This window comes from Pogoniulus pusillus, chromosome 11 (assembly GCF_015220805.1).
Source record: "Pogoniulus pusillus isolate bPogPus1 chromosome 11, bPogPus1.pri, whole genome shotgun sequence".
In the NCBI taxonomy this organism is placed as follows: Eukaryota; Metazoa; Chordata; class Aves; order Piciformes; family Lybiidae; genus Pogoniulus; species Pogoniulus pusillus.
In genome coordinates, this window is record NC_087274.1 from 10,570,759 (window position 1) to 10,586,780 (window position 16,022).

A 16,022-nucleotide genomic window follows, 5' to 3' on the forward strand; every position below is an offset into this window, starting at 1 on the left:
CCACCCATGGCAGGGGGGTTGCAACTAGCTGCTTCTTGTGGTCCCTTCCAACCCTGACTGATTCTGTGACTCTTTTTTTTTTTAATTGCTCAGCTGCAAAAAGGAATAGAAGATCCCTAAAATCCAGTAACAATATTGTCCAGTCCTGGGCAATCCAAACCAAGGAATTGTCTCAGTTCTCTCTGCTGCTGCTGTCCTCATCTTGGAAATAACAAAGATTAAGCGATTAGGCACTTTTTCCTTAGTGCTTTTAGTTTTTTAGAGTGTAAGCTTCTAAGTTTCTATGTGATGAGGAGGTCGGGGGCTTCCCAGCACCTTTTTAAAATGAAGGCTGAATTTCTTATCACCAAATGTTCATAGGATCACAGGATGTCAGGGGTTGGAAGGAACCCAAAGAGATCGAGTCCACCCCCCCTGCCAGAGCAGGACCATAATCTAGCTCAGGTCACAGAGGAACGCATCCTCTTGAAAGTCTCCAGAGAAGGAACCTCCACAACCTCTCTGGGCAGCCTGTTCCAGTGCTCTGGGACCCTTACAGTAAAGAAGTTCCCCCTTGTGTTTAGGTGGAACCTCCTGTGCTGCAGTTTGTCCATTGCTCCTTGTCCTATCCCAGGGAGCAAGTGAGCAGAGCCTGTCTCCACCCCTCCTGACCCCCAGTTGCCAGATATTTACAGACATTGATTAAATGTCTGTCTCAGTCTTCTCCAGAATAAATAGCCCCAGATCCCTCAGCCTCTCCTCATCAGGCAGTGCTCCAGTCCCCTAATCATCCCTGTAGCCCTTCACTGGACCTTCTCCATCAGATCCCTTTTAAACTGGGGAGCCCAAACCTGAATGCAATACTCAAGATGAGGTCTCAGCAGAGTAGAGGGGGAGGAGAACCTCCCTTTATCTGCCGGACACACTCTTCCTAATATACGCCAGGATCTCACTGGCTTTCTTGGCCAGGAGGGCACGCTGCTGTCCCAGGGTAACTTGGCATCCCACGAGGGCATTTTGCAGTCCCACGGGTAACTTGACATCCCACGAGGGCACACTGCAGTCCCACGGGTAACTTGGCATCCCACAAGGGCACATTGCAGTCCCACGGGTAACTTGGCATCCCACAAGGGCACACTGCAGTCCCACGGGTAACTTGGCATCCCACGAGGGCACACTGCAGTCCCACGGGTAACTTGGCATCCCACGAGGGCACATTGCAGTCCCACGGGTAACTTGGCATCCACCAGCACTCCCAGGTCCCTCCCTCTCCACAGGGCTGCTCTTCAGCAGATCACTTCCCAGCACTCTGGAGCTAGGAGAAACCCACTTTTTTCGGGTGAGCCTTAGTTCATGCAAGGTGGCAGTGCTTCAGCTGGACCCTTGCGTGGACGTTTGCTGCTGACTTAAATAGGAGAGGAATCAGGACTGTTTGTCAGAACCATTTCTTAAAAGGGAACCTCAGAGCTTATTGAAAAAGCGGATATGAAAAGCACAAACTTGCTCTGTTCTTGCCAAGAACTGTACAGATTATGTCACTGCATTTATTTAACTCTGGTTCCCATTATGTAGTTTTTTCTATTTTTCCCCACCCCATCTGGTTCTCAGGCACTCAGACAGGGCTGGTCTGCAAATCCTGCAGGGAAAAGCTCAAATCCATATAACAAAAAAGAGAGAGAGAGTTTAGGGCAATATATAGCCTGGAGAAGAGGAGGCTCAGGGGTGATCTTATTACTGTCTACAACTACCTGAAGGGGCATTGTAGCCAGGTGGGGGGTGGCCTCTTCTCCCAGGTAACCAGCAATAGAACAAGGGGACACAGTCTCAAGTTGTGCCAGGGTAGGTATAGGCTGGATATTAGGAAGAAGTTCTTCACAGAGAGAGTGATTGGCATTGGAATGGGCTGCCCAGGGAGGTGGTGGAGGCACCGTCCCTGGGGGTCTTCAAGAAAAGCCTGGATGAGGCACTTAGTGCCATGGTCTGGTTGACTGGATAGGGCTGGGTGCTAGGTTGGACTGGATGATCTTGGAGGTCTCTTCCAACCTGGTTGATTCTATGATTCTCTGATTCTCTGATTCTCTTTGTGTGTTACTGACACACAGTTGTCAGTTATTGATGTGAGCCTTTCAAAGCAGTGAAATGGTTTTGCAGGGGCTCCTATTTTTAAAGCAATTATGCAGTTGGTTGTTTTGGGTTGTTTTTTGTTTTTTTGGTTAAGAGTTCCTCCTGCTTGTGCAAATCAGGGCAGGAATCTAAACCCTGCCTGCAAGTTCTGCAAACACCACAGGTATTGTCCTGCCCCCAGGTACCCAACAGACAGACGTGATCAGGGTGAGGGGACGGAGTGCTCCCTCAGTTTGTAGCAGACACAAAGCTGGGTGGGAATGTTGATATGCTCAAAGGTGGAAAGGCTCTGCAGCGGCATCTGGCCAGGCTGGATCGATGGATCAAGGTCAGTTGCATGAGGTTTAACAAGGTCAAGTGCTGCACTTGGGGCTCAGTGGTCCCATGCAATACCCCAGGCTTGGGGCAGGAGTCCCCAGACATTGCCTGTCAGAAAGGGAGCTGGGGGTGCTGTTTGGCAGCTGGCTGAATGTGAGCCAGCAGTGTGCCCAGGGGGCCAAGGCGGCCAACTGCATCTTGGCTTGGTTCAGAAATAGTGTGGCCAGAAAGACGAGGGAAGTGACTGTCCTCCTGTACTCAGCGCGGGTGAGGCTGCACCTCTAATACTGGGTTTGGCTTTGGGCCCCTCGCTACAAGAAGGACTTTGAGGTGCTAGAGTGTGTCCCGAGAAGGATGAAGCTGGTGAAGGGTCTGGGGAACAAGTCCTGTGAAGAGCTGACGAGGGACTTGCGATCGCTTAATCCGGACAAGATAGCTGAGAAGTGGCAGAGAGCGCCACGGCGGCCGTCGGGCGGTACCCGGACCGCAACTCCCAGCGTGCACCGCGCGCTCCAGGCATATCTTAGCAGGCGGTCATGGGTGTGCCAAAGACTACAACTCCCAGCACGCACTGCATGCTCCAGGCATGTCTTAGCAGGCGGTCACGGGTGTGCCAAAGACTACAACTCCCAGCGTGCACCGCGCGCTCCAGGCATATCTTAGCAGGCGGTCACGGGTGTGCCAAAGACTACAACTCCCAGCACGCACCATACGCTCCAGGCATATCTTAGCAGGCGGTCACGGGTGTGCCAAAGACTACAACTCCCAGCGTGCACCGTGCGCTCCAGGCATATCTTAGCAGGCGGTCACGGGTGTGCCAAAGACTACAACTCCCAGCGTGCACCGCGCGCTCCAGGTATGTCTTAGCAGGCAGTCACGGGTGTGCCAAAGACTACAACTCCCAGCACGCACTGCATGCTCCAGGCATGTCTTAGCAGGCGGTCATGGGTGTGCCAAAGACTACAACTCCCAGCACGCACTGCATGCTCCAGGCATGTCTTAGCAGGCGGTCATGGGTGTGCCAAAGACTACAACTCCCAGCACGCACTGCATGCTCCAGGCATGTCTTAGCAGGTGGTCACGGGTGTGCCAAAGACTACAACTCCCAGCGTGCATCGCGCGCTCCAGGCATATCTTAGCAGGCGGTCACGGGTGTGCCAAAGACTACAACTCCCAGCATGCACCGTGCGCTCCAGGCATGTCTTAGCAGGCGGTCACGGGTGTGCCAAAGACTACAACTCCCAGCGTGCACTGCGTGCTCCAGGCACATCTTAGCAGGTGGTCACAGGTGCGCCAAAGACTACAACTCCCAGCACGCACTGCATGCTCCAGGCATGTCTTAGCAGGCGGTCACAGGTGTGCCAAAGACTACAACTCCCAGCATGCACCATACGCTCCAGACATGTCTTAGCAGGCGGTCACGGGTGTGCCAAAGACTACAACTCCCAGCACGCACTGCATGCTCCAGGCATGTCTTAGCAGGCGGTCACAGGTGTGCCAAAGACTACAACTCCCAGCATGCACCATGCGCTCCAGACATGTCTTAGCAGGCGGTCACGGGTGTGCCAAAGACTACAACTCCCAGCGTGCACTGCGCCGCTCCAGGCACATCTTAGCAGGCGGTCACTGGTGCGCGGGTGTGCTGAAGACTACAACGCCCATCATGCACCGCGCGCTCCAGGCACATCTTAGCGTGGGGGCTGTGCGGTCAAAGACTACAACTCCCAGCACGCCCCGCGCGCGCCGTTCCGCCATGATGGCAGGAGCCTGTTTCTTGCGCAGGCGCAGACGCAGCTCGTCGCTGTGAGGAGGAGGAGGAGGAGGCGGCAGCGGCCGCAGCCATGGCGCTGAACAGGAATCACTCCGAGGGCGGCGGCGTCATCGTTAACAACAGCGAGAAGTGAGTTGCCATCCCCTTTATCCTTCAGCAGACGCCGGGAGGCAGCGGGGAGCTGCCGTCTCCCCTTCATCCCAACACTCGGTGGGAGACGTCGTGTGGGAAGGGCTCTGGGGTGCCGAGAGGCCTGGGATGGGGCAGCACGGGGCCGTTTAACTCTCTCGTCACTGGGCCTGGCCTTAACTCATATCCCTATGGGGGCTGTAAGTATCCCCTTGCCTTTGGGTCTCTACTGGGCCTTAGCTTTTGGCTTCTCCTGCTCCCCAAGCCGTGCTCCCATCTGCGTCCTGCCTGCCCCCTCCATCGCCAGCTGCTGGCTGTTACTGCGGTCCCCAGCCTCGCCCCGGGTGCTCGGTGAGGGCTGGCAGAGCTCAGCCTCCAGCCAGGTGATGCTGGCCTGCGCCCAGATCTTCCCTTTCTCTCCCCGCCCGGCTGCTGCACCTGCAGTGTGCCCCTGTTCATGAGCTGCCAGCTTGCAGAGTGCCTGCCCTGTTTGGTTCGCTGGGTTCCTTGCCCACGCCCCCCCCCCTCCATGTGTTCGGGAAGGAGCAACAGTGTTGGGAGAAGGTGCTGGGATATAACCATGGAAACGGAAAGCCTGCACAGAGCTGCCTCTGTCTGCACGGCAATGGGCTGTCCTCACCCTCTGTGTCTGCCAACACACTTCAGGTCTGACGTGGCAGTCACCTGCTTCTGAGACAAAGGAGTAGTTCATTCTTCAGAGCTTCTTTCCATGAGGCCAGTTAAACATTGGTATAGGAATTCTGTGCCCGGCTTCCATTTGGCATGTGACCTTTCCTGGAAGAATTTAGTAAGATCAACTTTGGGGCTTAAATTTGTGTTCACCAAAACAAGCAACTGGCAGTTGACTGTTGCCAGTTGTCAGCCTGCCTTGGATCAGGACTTACCTCTCAGGAGCAGCCCAGGCTGCTTGTGGTGGTTGATTTAGCTGCGGTCTGAACAGGGCTGCTGGTTCCAGTGGCCTTCAGGAGCGTTTGCTGGAGGGACTTGATGATCTGTGAGGTCTCTTCCAACCCTGATGATACTGTGATACTGTGTGTGACAGGTACCTGCTAGCAGAAGGGAAAGACAAGTGGCTGAGGATGGTAACATAAGCTGCCAAAGATAACAGTGCAGGAAGTTTCTCCAGCTTTAGGGATTAGAGTCTCTGATGTTGATGGTGTTATGTTAATGCAAGTTAGCTGCTGCATTCATGCAAGGGGATTGCACTGGCTGCAGTCAGGTCAGTTTCTAATTGAGAATGAAGCAGACAGCACGGGGTAAGGAAGCCTAGTGACGAGAAAGGGGCGTTCCTCTTGATCACATTTTTGTGACACAGACGCTTAAGCTGTGGTTAGACCTTTGACAGCCGTGTTGCATAAGCCAGCCTGAGCAGCTCCTGCTTCAGCAGCCCTTCCTCTGTTGTGTTGCTTGTGGTGAACCAAATTAGGGAACTGATTCAGCAGAAATGCAACACAAATTTAAAAAAACATACAAATATTGATGTGTCTCAAGGTCTTGGTCAGTTCAAGTGACTGAATTCACTGCCTGGCTACACAGGCACATTGAGGAGGAAGCACAAGGCTGGGAACAAGCAGCCAATTCTACTTGAGGGGCTCTACCACCAACAAAAAAAACCCAAATCCATGCAAAGCCAGACTGATTCTGTCTGCTGAGCACTGGCCTGAGGGCAAAGGTAGTTTCGGTTGCTGCATGTACATTGCCCTTCTGCCTTGAGCTATGGCCCTGTCACACTTCATCTCTTTTCTTATCTTGCTTGCAGTGTTTTGATGACTTATGATCACGTAGAATTTACCTTCAGTGACATCGAGCCCATGCCTGATGCCTTCAAAGGGACCAAGAAAGGGAGTGTTTTCTTGACTCCCTACCGAGTGAGTAGTAAAAAGTGTTGTCTTGTGTAAGGAGGTAAGGGCTCCTTGTCATTCTGTGTTTAAATGGCCTCCATGCATGCAAGTCAGGATAATCTATGACCCCTTGCAGTATGGCTCTTCCTCTGCCTCTGGGGAGCATTATGAATTCATTGTGTAGCTTATCCATTTGTCAAAAGGCAATAAATCTGATTACTTCTTATACAGGCTGCTGGTTAGTCCATCAGGCATCTTCCAAGATTGGGAATTAGCAGTGGTCTGGAAATGCTGAATGGAACAGCACAGCTCCTAAATCATAAGCTGTGTGCTGCAGTGAGTTCTCTGGAGGCTGGGAAAGGGTAATTATCTGAGCAAGGGTAGTCTATGCCTGGAAGGCTTTATTGCCTGAAGGTTTCAGATTGTACCTGTGTGACTGTTCTCTGTAGCTTTTGGCTCACAGGATTGATGAGGAGCTTCAGGTGTGGGAGGGTGTTTTAGTCCATCTAAAGGCTCTTGGGATATTAAAGAGGGGCTGTGTTTCCTATTTGTTTTAAACAGCCTTTGCCATGTTGTTCTCTTTGCAGGTTATCTTTGTGTCGAAAGGGAAGGATGCTCTGCAGTCTTTCATGATGCCCTTTTATCTGTTGAAAGATTGTGAGATAAAGCAGCCTGTCTTTGGGGCAAATTATATCAAGGGTACAGTGAAAGCAGAGGCAGGAGGTATGTATAGCATGCTCTCTGTCTTAGCTGCACAATTCATTGCAAAGCAGGTATCCAGAGTTACCCATTTGGTGCTGCCCAGATAGGTTTTTACAGTGCTGCTAGAATGTGTTTCTTTGAAACTAGCAGCTAAAAACACTCCCTTTACCTGCTGCCTGTACACTTGCAATGAACAAATCTGTTCTGCACCTGCTCTCCTGCCTGCCCTCTGCACTAAATAATGGAGTTCATTTGGCCACATGATCTCAGAAAGCAAGCACCAGAGTCAGCAAAAGCAAGGATGTCTTTTTGCTTTGGTTAGTTTGGGTCACCTGTGAATTCACCATCCAGGTTCTCCTGTAGCCAAGCCTTGTGTTTCTTTCTGGAACTCTTTGGGTTTTCAGGTGCAGATCTAGGGCAATGCTCCCCATCTCTCATGCACACTATTACTCTGGTGAACCTTAGCAGCCAAAGGGACACTTGGGAAGAAACAGAGTGTCTAGAAACTAGGGAATCCTCAAGAAGTGGTTTCATATTAGGTTTAATGAGAAGGCTGTGGTAGATTATTCCAAGAATAGTGTTTTTAATCACTGTTCTGTGCATCCCCTTTTTACTAAAGGCACACAGTTCAGTAAACCCTTTCACCTCCAGCTCCAATGGGACTCTTAGTTGTGGCATTGCAGTCACAGTGCAGTGCTGAGGAGACTTCAGTCTGCAATCCTGAAACCAGCACTGTGGCATCTGTATGGCAGCAAAGTGGGACCCTCCAGCAATAATGACACACTATCAACTGTGAAAGGCAAATGGCTTTAGCTGAATCTTTGTGATTTTTCCCCAGAGGCCATCTCTTTTAAAGAGGATGTTGCTGTAACAGCCATGGGAGTCTGGTTCAGCTCAAAAGGCACTTTAATCTCCATGTGCCTGTTTGAGCACTGCCACAGTGCCTGCTTTGATGCATTGTTGGGACTCTGGGCTGTGTCTGCTTTTCAGTCTGTAATGAGATGTCACTACTTTTTTTTTTTAATGTATTATTATTATCCTCACTTGAAATTTCATCTCCCACAGACTCCAGTGGCTTTATGCAGACCATGCTTTTCATTAAGCTCTTTGCTTGATGGGGCACTCAGACTCCCAAACTAATTTCTAGCTGACAGTTAGGTGTAGCTGAAAAAGGCTTTTTAGCCAACAGGATTAACCAAATCCCTGTCTTCTGCACTGATCTTATACACAGCTAGAGCAAATCCAGGGCTTCTGAGCTTGCTCTGTCACCAGCTGATGTGGTAACAGGCACAACTGTAGAAAGCTTTTGAAGGTCTCCCTGTTGATGTTTCTTCTTCAGGTGTCTCCTGACCTGAAAATACCCCAATGTGAGTTTTTCTGGTGCTGGGGTGACTCTGCCACTTCATTTGCATTTTTTTCCTTGGCATTCTGGGATAAGCTCTTTAAAGAATTACATACAGGGCATCTGTAGATAAAGCAAGGAAGCTGAACAGCACTGAAATGGCTTCTCCTTGCTTCTGAATTCTGTCTTTTCTCCCTGCAGGTGGCTGGGAAGGATCTGCCACGTTCAAGCTGACCTTTTCAGCTGGGGGTGCTATCGAGTTTGGGCAGCGTATGCTGCAGGTGGCATCACAAGGTAGGGCAGTCTGCCTGAGTCTCCACCTCCCAGCAAGGGCAGGTTTAGGTTGCAGCAGGTTGGATTCAAATCCATGTGGGTTTCAGGCTGCACCTGGAACTTGCTTGCTTTAAAGATGTTGTGTTGACTGGAGCTGTTGGCCTGTGTTTGATGCAGGCTGGGTGGTTTGATGAGCTGCTTTTGCTTTTCCAGTCTCCAGAGGTGAAATTCCCAACGGAGCTTATGGCTACTCCTATATGCCAAATGGATCCTATGCTTTCGCACCGCCTGCAGCCAATGGGGGCTATCCCTACCCACCACCTCCTCCTGGTAAGGCTGGGAGCTGGGCATGGGGAGTTAGGAGCAGGAAAGGACCTGGGGGTGTTGGTAGATATTAGCTGAAGATGAGCCAGCAATGTGCCCAGGTGGCCAGGGAATCCAACAGCATCTTGGCTTGTGTCAGCAATAGTGTGGCCAGCAGGAGTGGGCAAGTGGTTGTTCCCCTGTACTGGCCACAGGTGAGGCCCCACCTCGAATAATAGGCTCAGGTTTGGGCCTCTCTCTAAGTAGGACACTGAGGTACTGGACTGTGTCCTGATAAGGGCAACCAAGCTGGTGAAGGATCAGGAGAAGAGGGCTGGTGAGGAGCACCTGAGGGAGCTGGGATTGTTTAGACCGGAGAAAAGGAAGTTCAGGGGAGCTCTCCTGGTTCTCTACATCTCCCTGAAAGAAGGTTGGAGCCAAGTGAGGGTCAGTGTCTTCTGGTAACATGTAACAAGTGATGGGGCAAGAGGAAATGGCCTCAGGTTGCACCAGGAGAAGTTTAGGCCAGACATGAGGAGAAACTTCTTCACTGAAAGGGTTCTCAAAGACTAGAACAGGCTGCCCGGACGGATGCTTGAATCCTGATCCCTTGAGGTGATTAAAAGCCATGGAGGTGCTGAGGGACATGGTTTAGGACCAGACTTGGTAGTTAGATAATGGTTGGGCTTGATGATGTTACAGACCTTTTCCAACTAAAATGATTCTATTCTCAAATAGGTAAAAAGAGGGAGAAACACAAATTTTACCAAGTCTCTTAGCTTGGATCCAATACCTTGTGAAACTTCAGTTTCTGACCTAGTTCTGTTTGTCCTCAGCATGGTTTTGGCTGTGTGCTGTGACCTACCCAGAGATGTTAAATCTTTCTTGTTTTTTTTTCCCTTTCTGACAGAGTTTTATCCTGGACCTCCACCTGGGGACATGGGTTACATGCAGCTTCCACCCCCACCCTACCCAGGGCCCATGGAACCCCCTGTCAGTGGTCCAGACCTGCCCTCCACTCCTGCAGGTAAGGAGTATCTTCAGGTGAGTTAGCTCACAAGGGGGTTGCTACCCATGAGGCAGAGCCTGTCACCTCTTTGGGGGACCTTAGAGTCAACTTAGAAGTGCCACTTAGAAGGTAAAATCACTTAGCAGAGGGATTGGGGAGCTCCTCTAACCTCTAGCCTTGTGTATCCAGCTCACTTTGGAAGCCAGTGTCATTCTCTCCAGACTAGATGCCATCAGTGGGTATTTTGCAGCTGGATTTATTCTTGTGACAATAAAAATACTCTTGTTGGGATCATCTTGCTCTGATAGGTGACTGCAAAGAGAATGATGGAAATATGTGTCCCTAGGCCATTTTAGTTAGCAAATGTGGCTCCCCCTTCCCCTGTATAACCAGGCTGCTTTTACCTAAACGTTGTGGAAGAGAGGAATAGATGATGGGAAGGAGCTGGGGAAATCCTGGTCTTAATTTCCACTCATTTGGGATTTACTGAAACAATTTTGTATGTGGTTTTAAAAGGAGCTTTGGTTGGACCCAGCTGTAGGTCTGTCACTGGTAAAGGGTATTTGTCTGGCTAAGGATTTAACTTCTCTCTTTGGTTTGAATAAAGAACTCATCCTCTCTGAACTGTTACTTGGAAAGTGGCACTGATCCAGATGCTTCTACAAGAGTTTTGCATTCTGCAGAAAAAGAAGATCTGGATTATCTTCATGAATTGTCATTTTTGAAGTGTGAAACCCCTGAGCTGCTATAAACTTGTCCTGGTTTTTATTTTGTCTTGTGTTTGCACTCCCAAGAAGGATCATTTGACTGCCTTTTTAAGGGGTATTGTCTGTGTGCAGGCAGAGCAGCTGTTAGCATTTATTAACTGGCCAATGGGCAAGTCCCAGGTGACCTTTCCAAAGGAAATCTTGGTCTGCTTCATGCTGGACTTGCCAATCCTGTGGCAACTGGGACAGACAATGCTCAATGTCCTGGTTGTTGTAGCCACTTTGCAACTCAAGTAGTTGTTGATTAGTAACACCTGATGGCCAGGAGTATATAGAATTCTTGGCAGGTTGTGGAAGTTCTCTGAGTGTCACCAAACCTGTAACTTCTCTTCCTGTGACAGCTGAAGCGAAGGCTGCTGAAGCTGCTGCCAGTGCTTACTACAGCCCTGTCAACCCACACAATGTCTACATGCCCACGGTGAGTCCTGCCTCATTCCAGTCTTTGCAGTGTGAGCCCAGCTGTGTGTTTAGCAGTTGTGTTTCTCAGTGACACAGCAAAGTCTGTCTGAATTTGTTTTGCTGTTTTTTTTTCTGGGGTTTGTGTTGCCTTTTGTCTTAATCATAAACTGAAATTCTTTTGCTGTCTTTATTTCAGGACCAGCCACCCCCTCCTCCATATTTCCCACCAGAGGACAAGAAAAACCAATAAACAAACACAGAAGTCCTTCTCCACAACTCATTGCTTCCTTTCCATTTTGGCAGAATCCTGGGGCACGGTCCATAGCACTGAGTAGAGCCTTCCCCCGAGGCAACGTAGCTTTCAGGGACTCTAGTGGTAGATCTGTGCAGAGCGAGGGGAAAGATCTCAGCAGCTTGGGTCACCTCACAGAGCTCTGAGGGTTTGCTGTGCTGCCGAGGTGTTCCTCTCTCCCTCTGCACAGCACTGCTGGAACTGGAGGTTCTCTTCATCTCTTAATTACATCTCTTTCTTTGGAATACTGAAATTTGACCTCTTCAAAGTAAGCAGCTGCTCCAAACTGACAATTAACGTGCTTATAACCTGGAAACAGAGCTCTTGGAGGGGGGGTAGAGGGTGACTTGGATTTAACTTAGTGTGCAGCCAAGAGCATCTCTGGGCACAGGTCTTTGGGTATTCCTCTCAACCCAGAGGAGTACATCCAAGTTTTCCCTTTGCTGCTGAGAAAGGGCTTCAGAGGGAACCTTTGGCACCTCAAAGGCAATGTGTATCAGTTACATTTTCCACATCTCTACTAAGCTTTCTTGGGTTTGGATTTTTTTAGCTGTAGCTTTTCTGACACTCTTAGTGAATAACCTGGTGGCCCTCCAAATTTTCTTGCTGACCAGCTCCCCTTAAGGAAACACACCTCTCTGTAGCATCTTATTAGTGCTAATAGAAGGATCTAATTAGTTACAGGTCATATGAGAATGCTAATCACAGAATTGTCAGGATTTGGAGGGACCTCAAGGTTCATTTAGTTCTTATTCTCTGTTGTCTCTCTTTTCCAGTTAGAGATGTGGGCTTGAGGTCACCAAGTCCTGCTTATTCCCTTTCTATAATGCACTTTTTTTATCTCTGCTGTCACACAAGTTAACACTTTTTGGCCAGTGAAGCATCTTAATGCTGTGATGTAACCAGTGAACTAATAGTTAATGGGGAGAAGACATAGCTGCTGTCCTGCTGCCCTGAAAGCACTTGAGAGAACATGCAGAAGGTAGGAAGGAACAAGCTGTTGGTACGTCTGGGCTGCCTCTGTGAACGTTGTTGAGTGTTGTTGGTGTTCCTGGGCCAGCTGTGAATTTACTTCCCAGCAGCTTGAAGGAGGTTTTCCTGCCTGCACTGATTCATTGATTTCATTAGCAATGGCTCCAGCACGCAGAAGCTCTGCAGGGCTGAGCAGAATCCGGGCTGTAAAACTTGATGTTGTACAAGGCTTTGCACAAAAGGGACTTTGCTGACTTCTGAACAGCTCTGAGATCCAAAATCCTTCCCAGCAAGTGTGAGGAGGGATCGTGTGCTAGGGAACTGCTGAGATTTGCTGCATGCAGCCTGCTTGGAGAGAAAAAAAAATCCCCACCTCCTCTTTGATTTGTGTTTTGAGTCCAGCTGATTAATCAAACTACTGCTGTCTGTGCAATGACTTTTCTAGGATTGCTCCTGCAGTGATGTAAAGAAATGGTTATTTTAAAAAGATATATTTATTTTGGAGATGTTTGATTAATATATTCATGTCAGATGACCTCTTGAATGCAGATTTGTTTTGCCAAGACTGTGAAGTAAAGAGAAATCAGCTTGAAAAGTAGCAGTGTTTGTGTGTTTGTGGCTGGGAGGATGCAAGCTCGGTGGTGACTTGGTAGCTTTGGGTGGGGAGGGGGAGAATTAAACAGAATGTTAGGGGTTGAAAGAACCTCCAGAAGTTGTAGAATCCAACCCCCTGCAGAGTCTGGTGAATTGTCTGAGGGTTGAACTCCCAAACTACCACAAGGCGTTTAGGCAGGCTCCACAGGAATGTGTCCAGCTGGGTTTGGAAGGTCTCCAGAGAAGGAGGCTCCACAGCCTCTCTGCGCAGCCAGCTCCAGGGCTTCAGCACCCTCGAAGGAAAGATGATTTTTTTTCTCCTCTTGAGGTGGAATTTCTTGTGATTGAGTTTGTGTCCATTGCCCCTTGACCTGTCCTTAGGTATCACTGAAAAGAAGCTGGCTCCATCCTCCTCCCAACCACCCTTTGGATGTTTGTAGACACTGATAGGGTCCCCTCTCAGCCTTCTCCAAATGAAACAGCCCCAGGTCTCTCAGCCTTTCCTCATAAGAGATGTTCCAGGCCCTTAGCTATCTTCATAGCTCTCTGTTGAACTCTGCAGTAGTTCCCTGTCCCTCTTGAACCTGGGAGCCCAGAACTGGGCACAGTATTCCAGGAGAGGGGAGGAGCGTGTTACATGTGGGATCTGCTCTTGTGGCTGCTGAGGTGGGGTTGGACTGGATAATCTCCATAGGTCCTTTCCAACACCTGCCATTCTGTGTGATTCTGTGAGTCCCTCCTCTCTGCACTGCCACACGTTGAAAGAGTTACTCAGAAGCTGCCCTGCAGGTAACATCCAAACCTTGTTTGGCCTCATTCTTCTTCCGGGCTGCCACCAGCTGCCTTAATTCTCTTGAACTCCCTGATCAGCTGTGGACATCTTCCAGACTCCACCCTCCTACGAGTCTTTTGACTCTCATGTCCTCCTACTTGACTGGTTTATTGCATGTTAAGTCACTCGGGATTGTTTTCTGTAGCAAGAGGAGGGAAAGCATTAAGAGATAAAAATTTTACAGCCCAGTAGGAGTCTAATAAATCCTGGTTTGTGAGTTAAATTACTTCAGACTGAGGTTTCCCAGATCACATCAGCCCAACTGTGAGGTGCTGCAGAAGCCTCCCTGAGGTCTGCTCTGTTGTAAAACGCCTCCCTCCCAGTGTCACCCTCTGCTCCTAGACAGGGAGGTGGTGGAGGCACCGTCCCTGGGGGTCTTCAAGAAAAGACTGGATGAGGCACTTAGTGCCATGGTCTAGTTGATTGGTTAGGGCTGGGTGATAGGTTGGACTGGATGATCTTGGAGGTCTCTTCCAACCTGGTTGATTCTATGATTCTATGACAGGCTGCACAGAGTTTCCAGGTCTCACATCCAGCACCACGAACTGCAGCGCTCATGCCGACCATCAGAACAAACAAGAGGCTTCTTTTAACTCTTTCCTCAAGTCTGCTTGAGAGAAGAAATCTGCTCGGAGGAGGACTTGGCTCTGTGGTTCGAGCTGAGTGCCTCTTCCACTGGTGGGTGAGTGGTAAGATCTGCAGAGAAACCATGGGGTTTGCTGCCTGGAAAAAGGAAACTATGCTGAGAGGATGAGTCAGGATGGAAGAAATGATACAGCTCTTTCCCAACACGAGTGTGAGTGAGCTAAATCAGCAGCTTTGGAGACGTGGGCTTTTGGCAGTGGCTTGTTGGTGAATGTCCCCATTCCCCCAGGCTAGAGCTTGGGATGATCTATGGGAGTGCTAAGAAGAGGCAAGTCAAAATACAGAGCATTCTTTAACGTGGCTGTAAGATAACACAAGGGTTCTTTAGCATGAATCATAGGACCACAAGGATCATTTAGTTCCAAACCCCCTGCCCTGGGCATTGACACCTCACAACTAGAGCAGGCTGGCCAGAGCCTCATCCAGCCTGGCTTTAAACTCCTCCAGGGATGGGGCTGCCACCACCTCCCTGGGCAACCCATTCCAGGGTCTCAGCACCCTCATGGTGAAGAACTTCTTCCTAACATCCAGTCTGAATCTACCCATTTCTAGCTTTGTTCCATTTTCCCCAGTCCTATCACTACCTGACAGCCTAAAAAGTCCCTCCCCAGGTTGCTCAGGGGGAGTAGTTGAGGCCCCATCCCTGAAGATATTCAAGACGAGGCCTGATGTCCCTGCTGACTGCAGGGGGGTTAGACTATGTGATCAGTCTCAAGTTGTGCCAGGGGAAGCATAGGCTGGATGCTAGGAGGAAGCTCTTCACAGAGAGAGTGATTGGCACTGGAATGGGCTGCCCAGGGAGGTGGTGGAGTCACTGTCTCTAGAGGTGTTCAAGAAAAGGCTGGATGAGGCATTTAGTGCCATGGTCTAGTTGACTGGACAGTGCTGGGTGCTAGGTTGGAGTGGATGATCTTGGAGATCTCTTCCAACCTGGTTGATTCTATGATCTTTAGAGGTCCCTTCTAACCCAAACCATTCTATGATTCTATTCTATAAATGTTTTATTTATCATGGTCTTCTCAGCCTGCTCTTTGGAGCACTCCAATGAGAACTGAAGTACATTTTGAGGATGCTGAAGCTGTGAGGGCATCAAGCAGGGCAAGTCCCACAGCAAGGCTCAGTGTTGAGTGGAGCACCAGGGTTCAGGAGAGTGCAGATTTTGACCAGAGAGATGCTTGTGAGAATTCCTGCCCCACTCTTTAGAACCTGAAAACCCAGATTTGGTTTCAATAGTCCTCATTACCATCTCCCTGGTGGGAACTGGGAGCTGTGCTCTGTTCTGGAATGGGCTCAACATGGGTGGAAGGCTCATCTGGCCCTGCTGCCCAGGTAGGAGATTTAAAATATTCAAAGCAGGTAAGTGCAATTGAAAGTCTGCTTCTGCTCTGAGAGTGAGGTGGGAGCAGGGCAGGAGGAAATGTGGTGCATAATGTATCTCCAGAGCTGGTCCCTGCTGGACTGATTAGCCAGCTCTGCAGCAGAAAGGCTGTCATGTGAAAGCTGAAGTGGAACCATTAAGCTCCAATGTCTGGATGGTGTATTAGCAAAGACACAGAGTGGGCACAGGGAGCAATTAGTGCTGGGTCCAGTTAGTCTTCTGGCACAGGCAGGTTTTCTCCCACCAGATACAGTTCTGTGCCCTTGACATGCCCCAGGCCCTGAGTTCAGAAGTCATCACTGCACCTTGTGCCCACTTCCCTGTTGGAATA

The 16,022-nt window shown here is 49.8% G+C and overlaps 1 protein-coding gene across 1 annotated transcript; it reads left to right on the top strand.

Annotated features, from left to right (window-relative positions):
- Positions 1-4,196: 4,196 nt before the first annotated feature.
- WBP2 (WW domain binding protein 2) lies at positions 4,197-12,837 on the top strand. The gene is made up of 8 exons (XM_064151006.1): positions 4,197-4,321; positions 6,102-6,210; positions 6,771-6,906; positions 8,429-8,521; positions 8,714-8,830; positions 9,714-9,830; positions 10,921-10,997; positions 11,175-12,837. Exons 1-8 carry the CDS (start codon positions 4,263-4,265, stop codon positions 11,226-11,228), a joined length of 762 nt encoding a protein of 253 aa, XP_064007076.1. The 5' UTR covers positions 4,197-4,262; the 3' UTR covers positions 11,229-12,837.
- Positions 12,838-16,022: the final 3,185 nt, after the last annotated feature.

Coding starts and splice junctions, on each gene's coding strand:
- WBP2 (XM_064151006.1), top strand. CDS start 4,263: ATGGCGCTGAACAGGAATCACTCCGAGGGCGGCGGCGTCATCGTTAAC. Junction 6,907..8,428: donor AGTGAAAGCAGAGGCAGGAG/GTATGTATAGCA, acceptor TTCTCCCTGCAG/GTGGCTGGGAAGGATCTGCC. Junction 9,831..10,920: donor CCTGCCCTCCACTCCTGCAG/GTAAGGAGTATC, acceptor TTCCTGTGACAG/CTGAAGCGAAGGCTGCTGAA.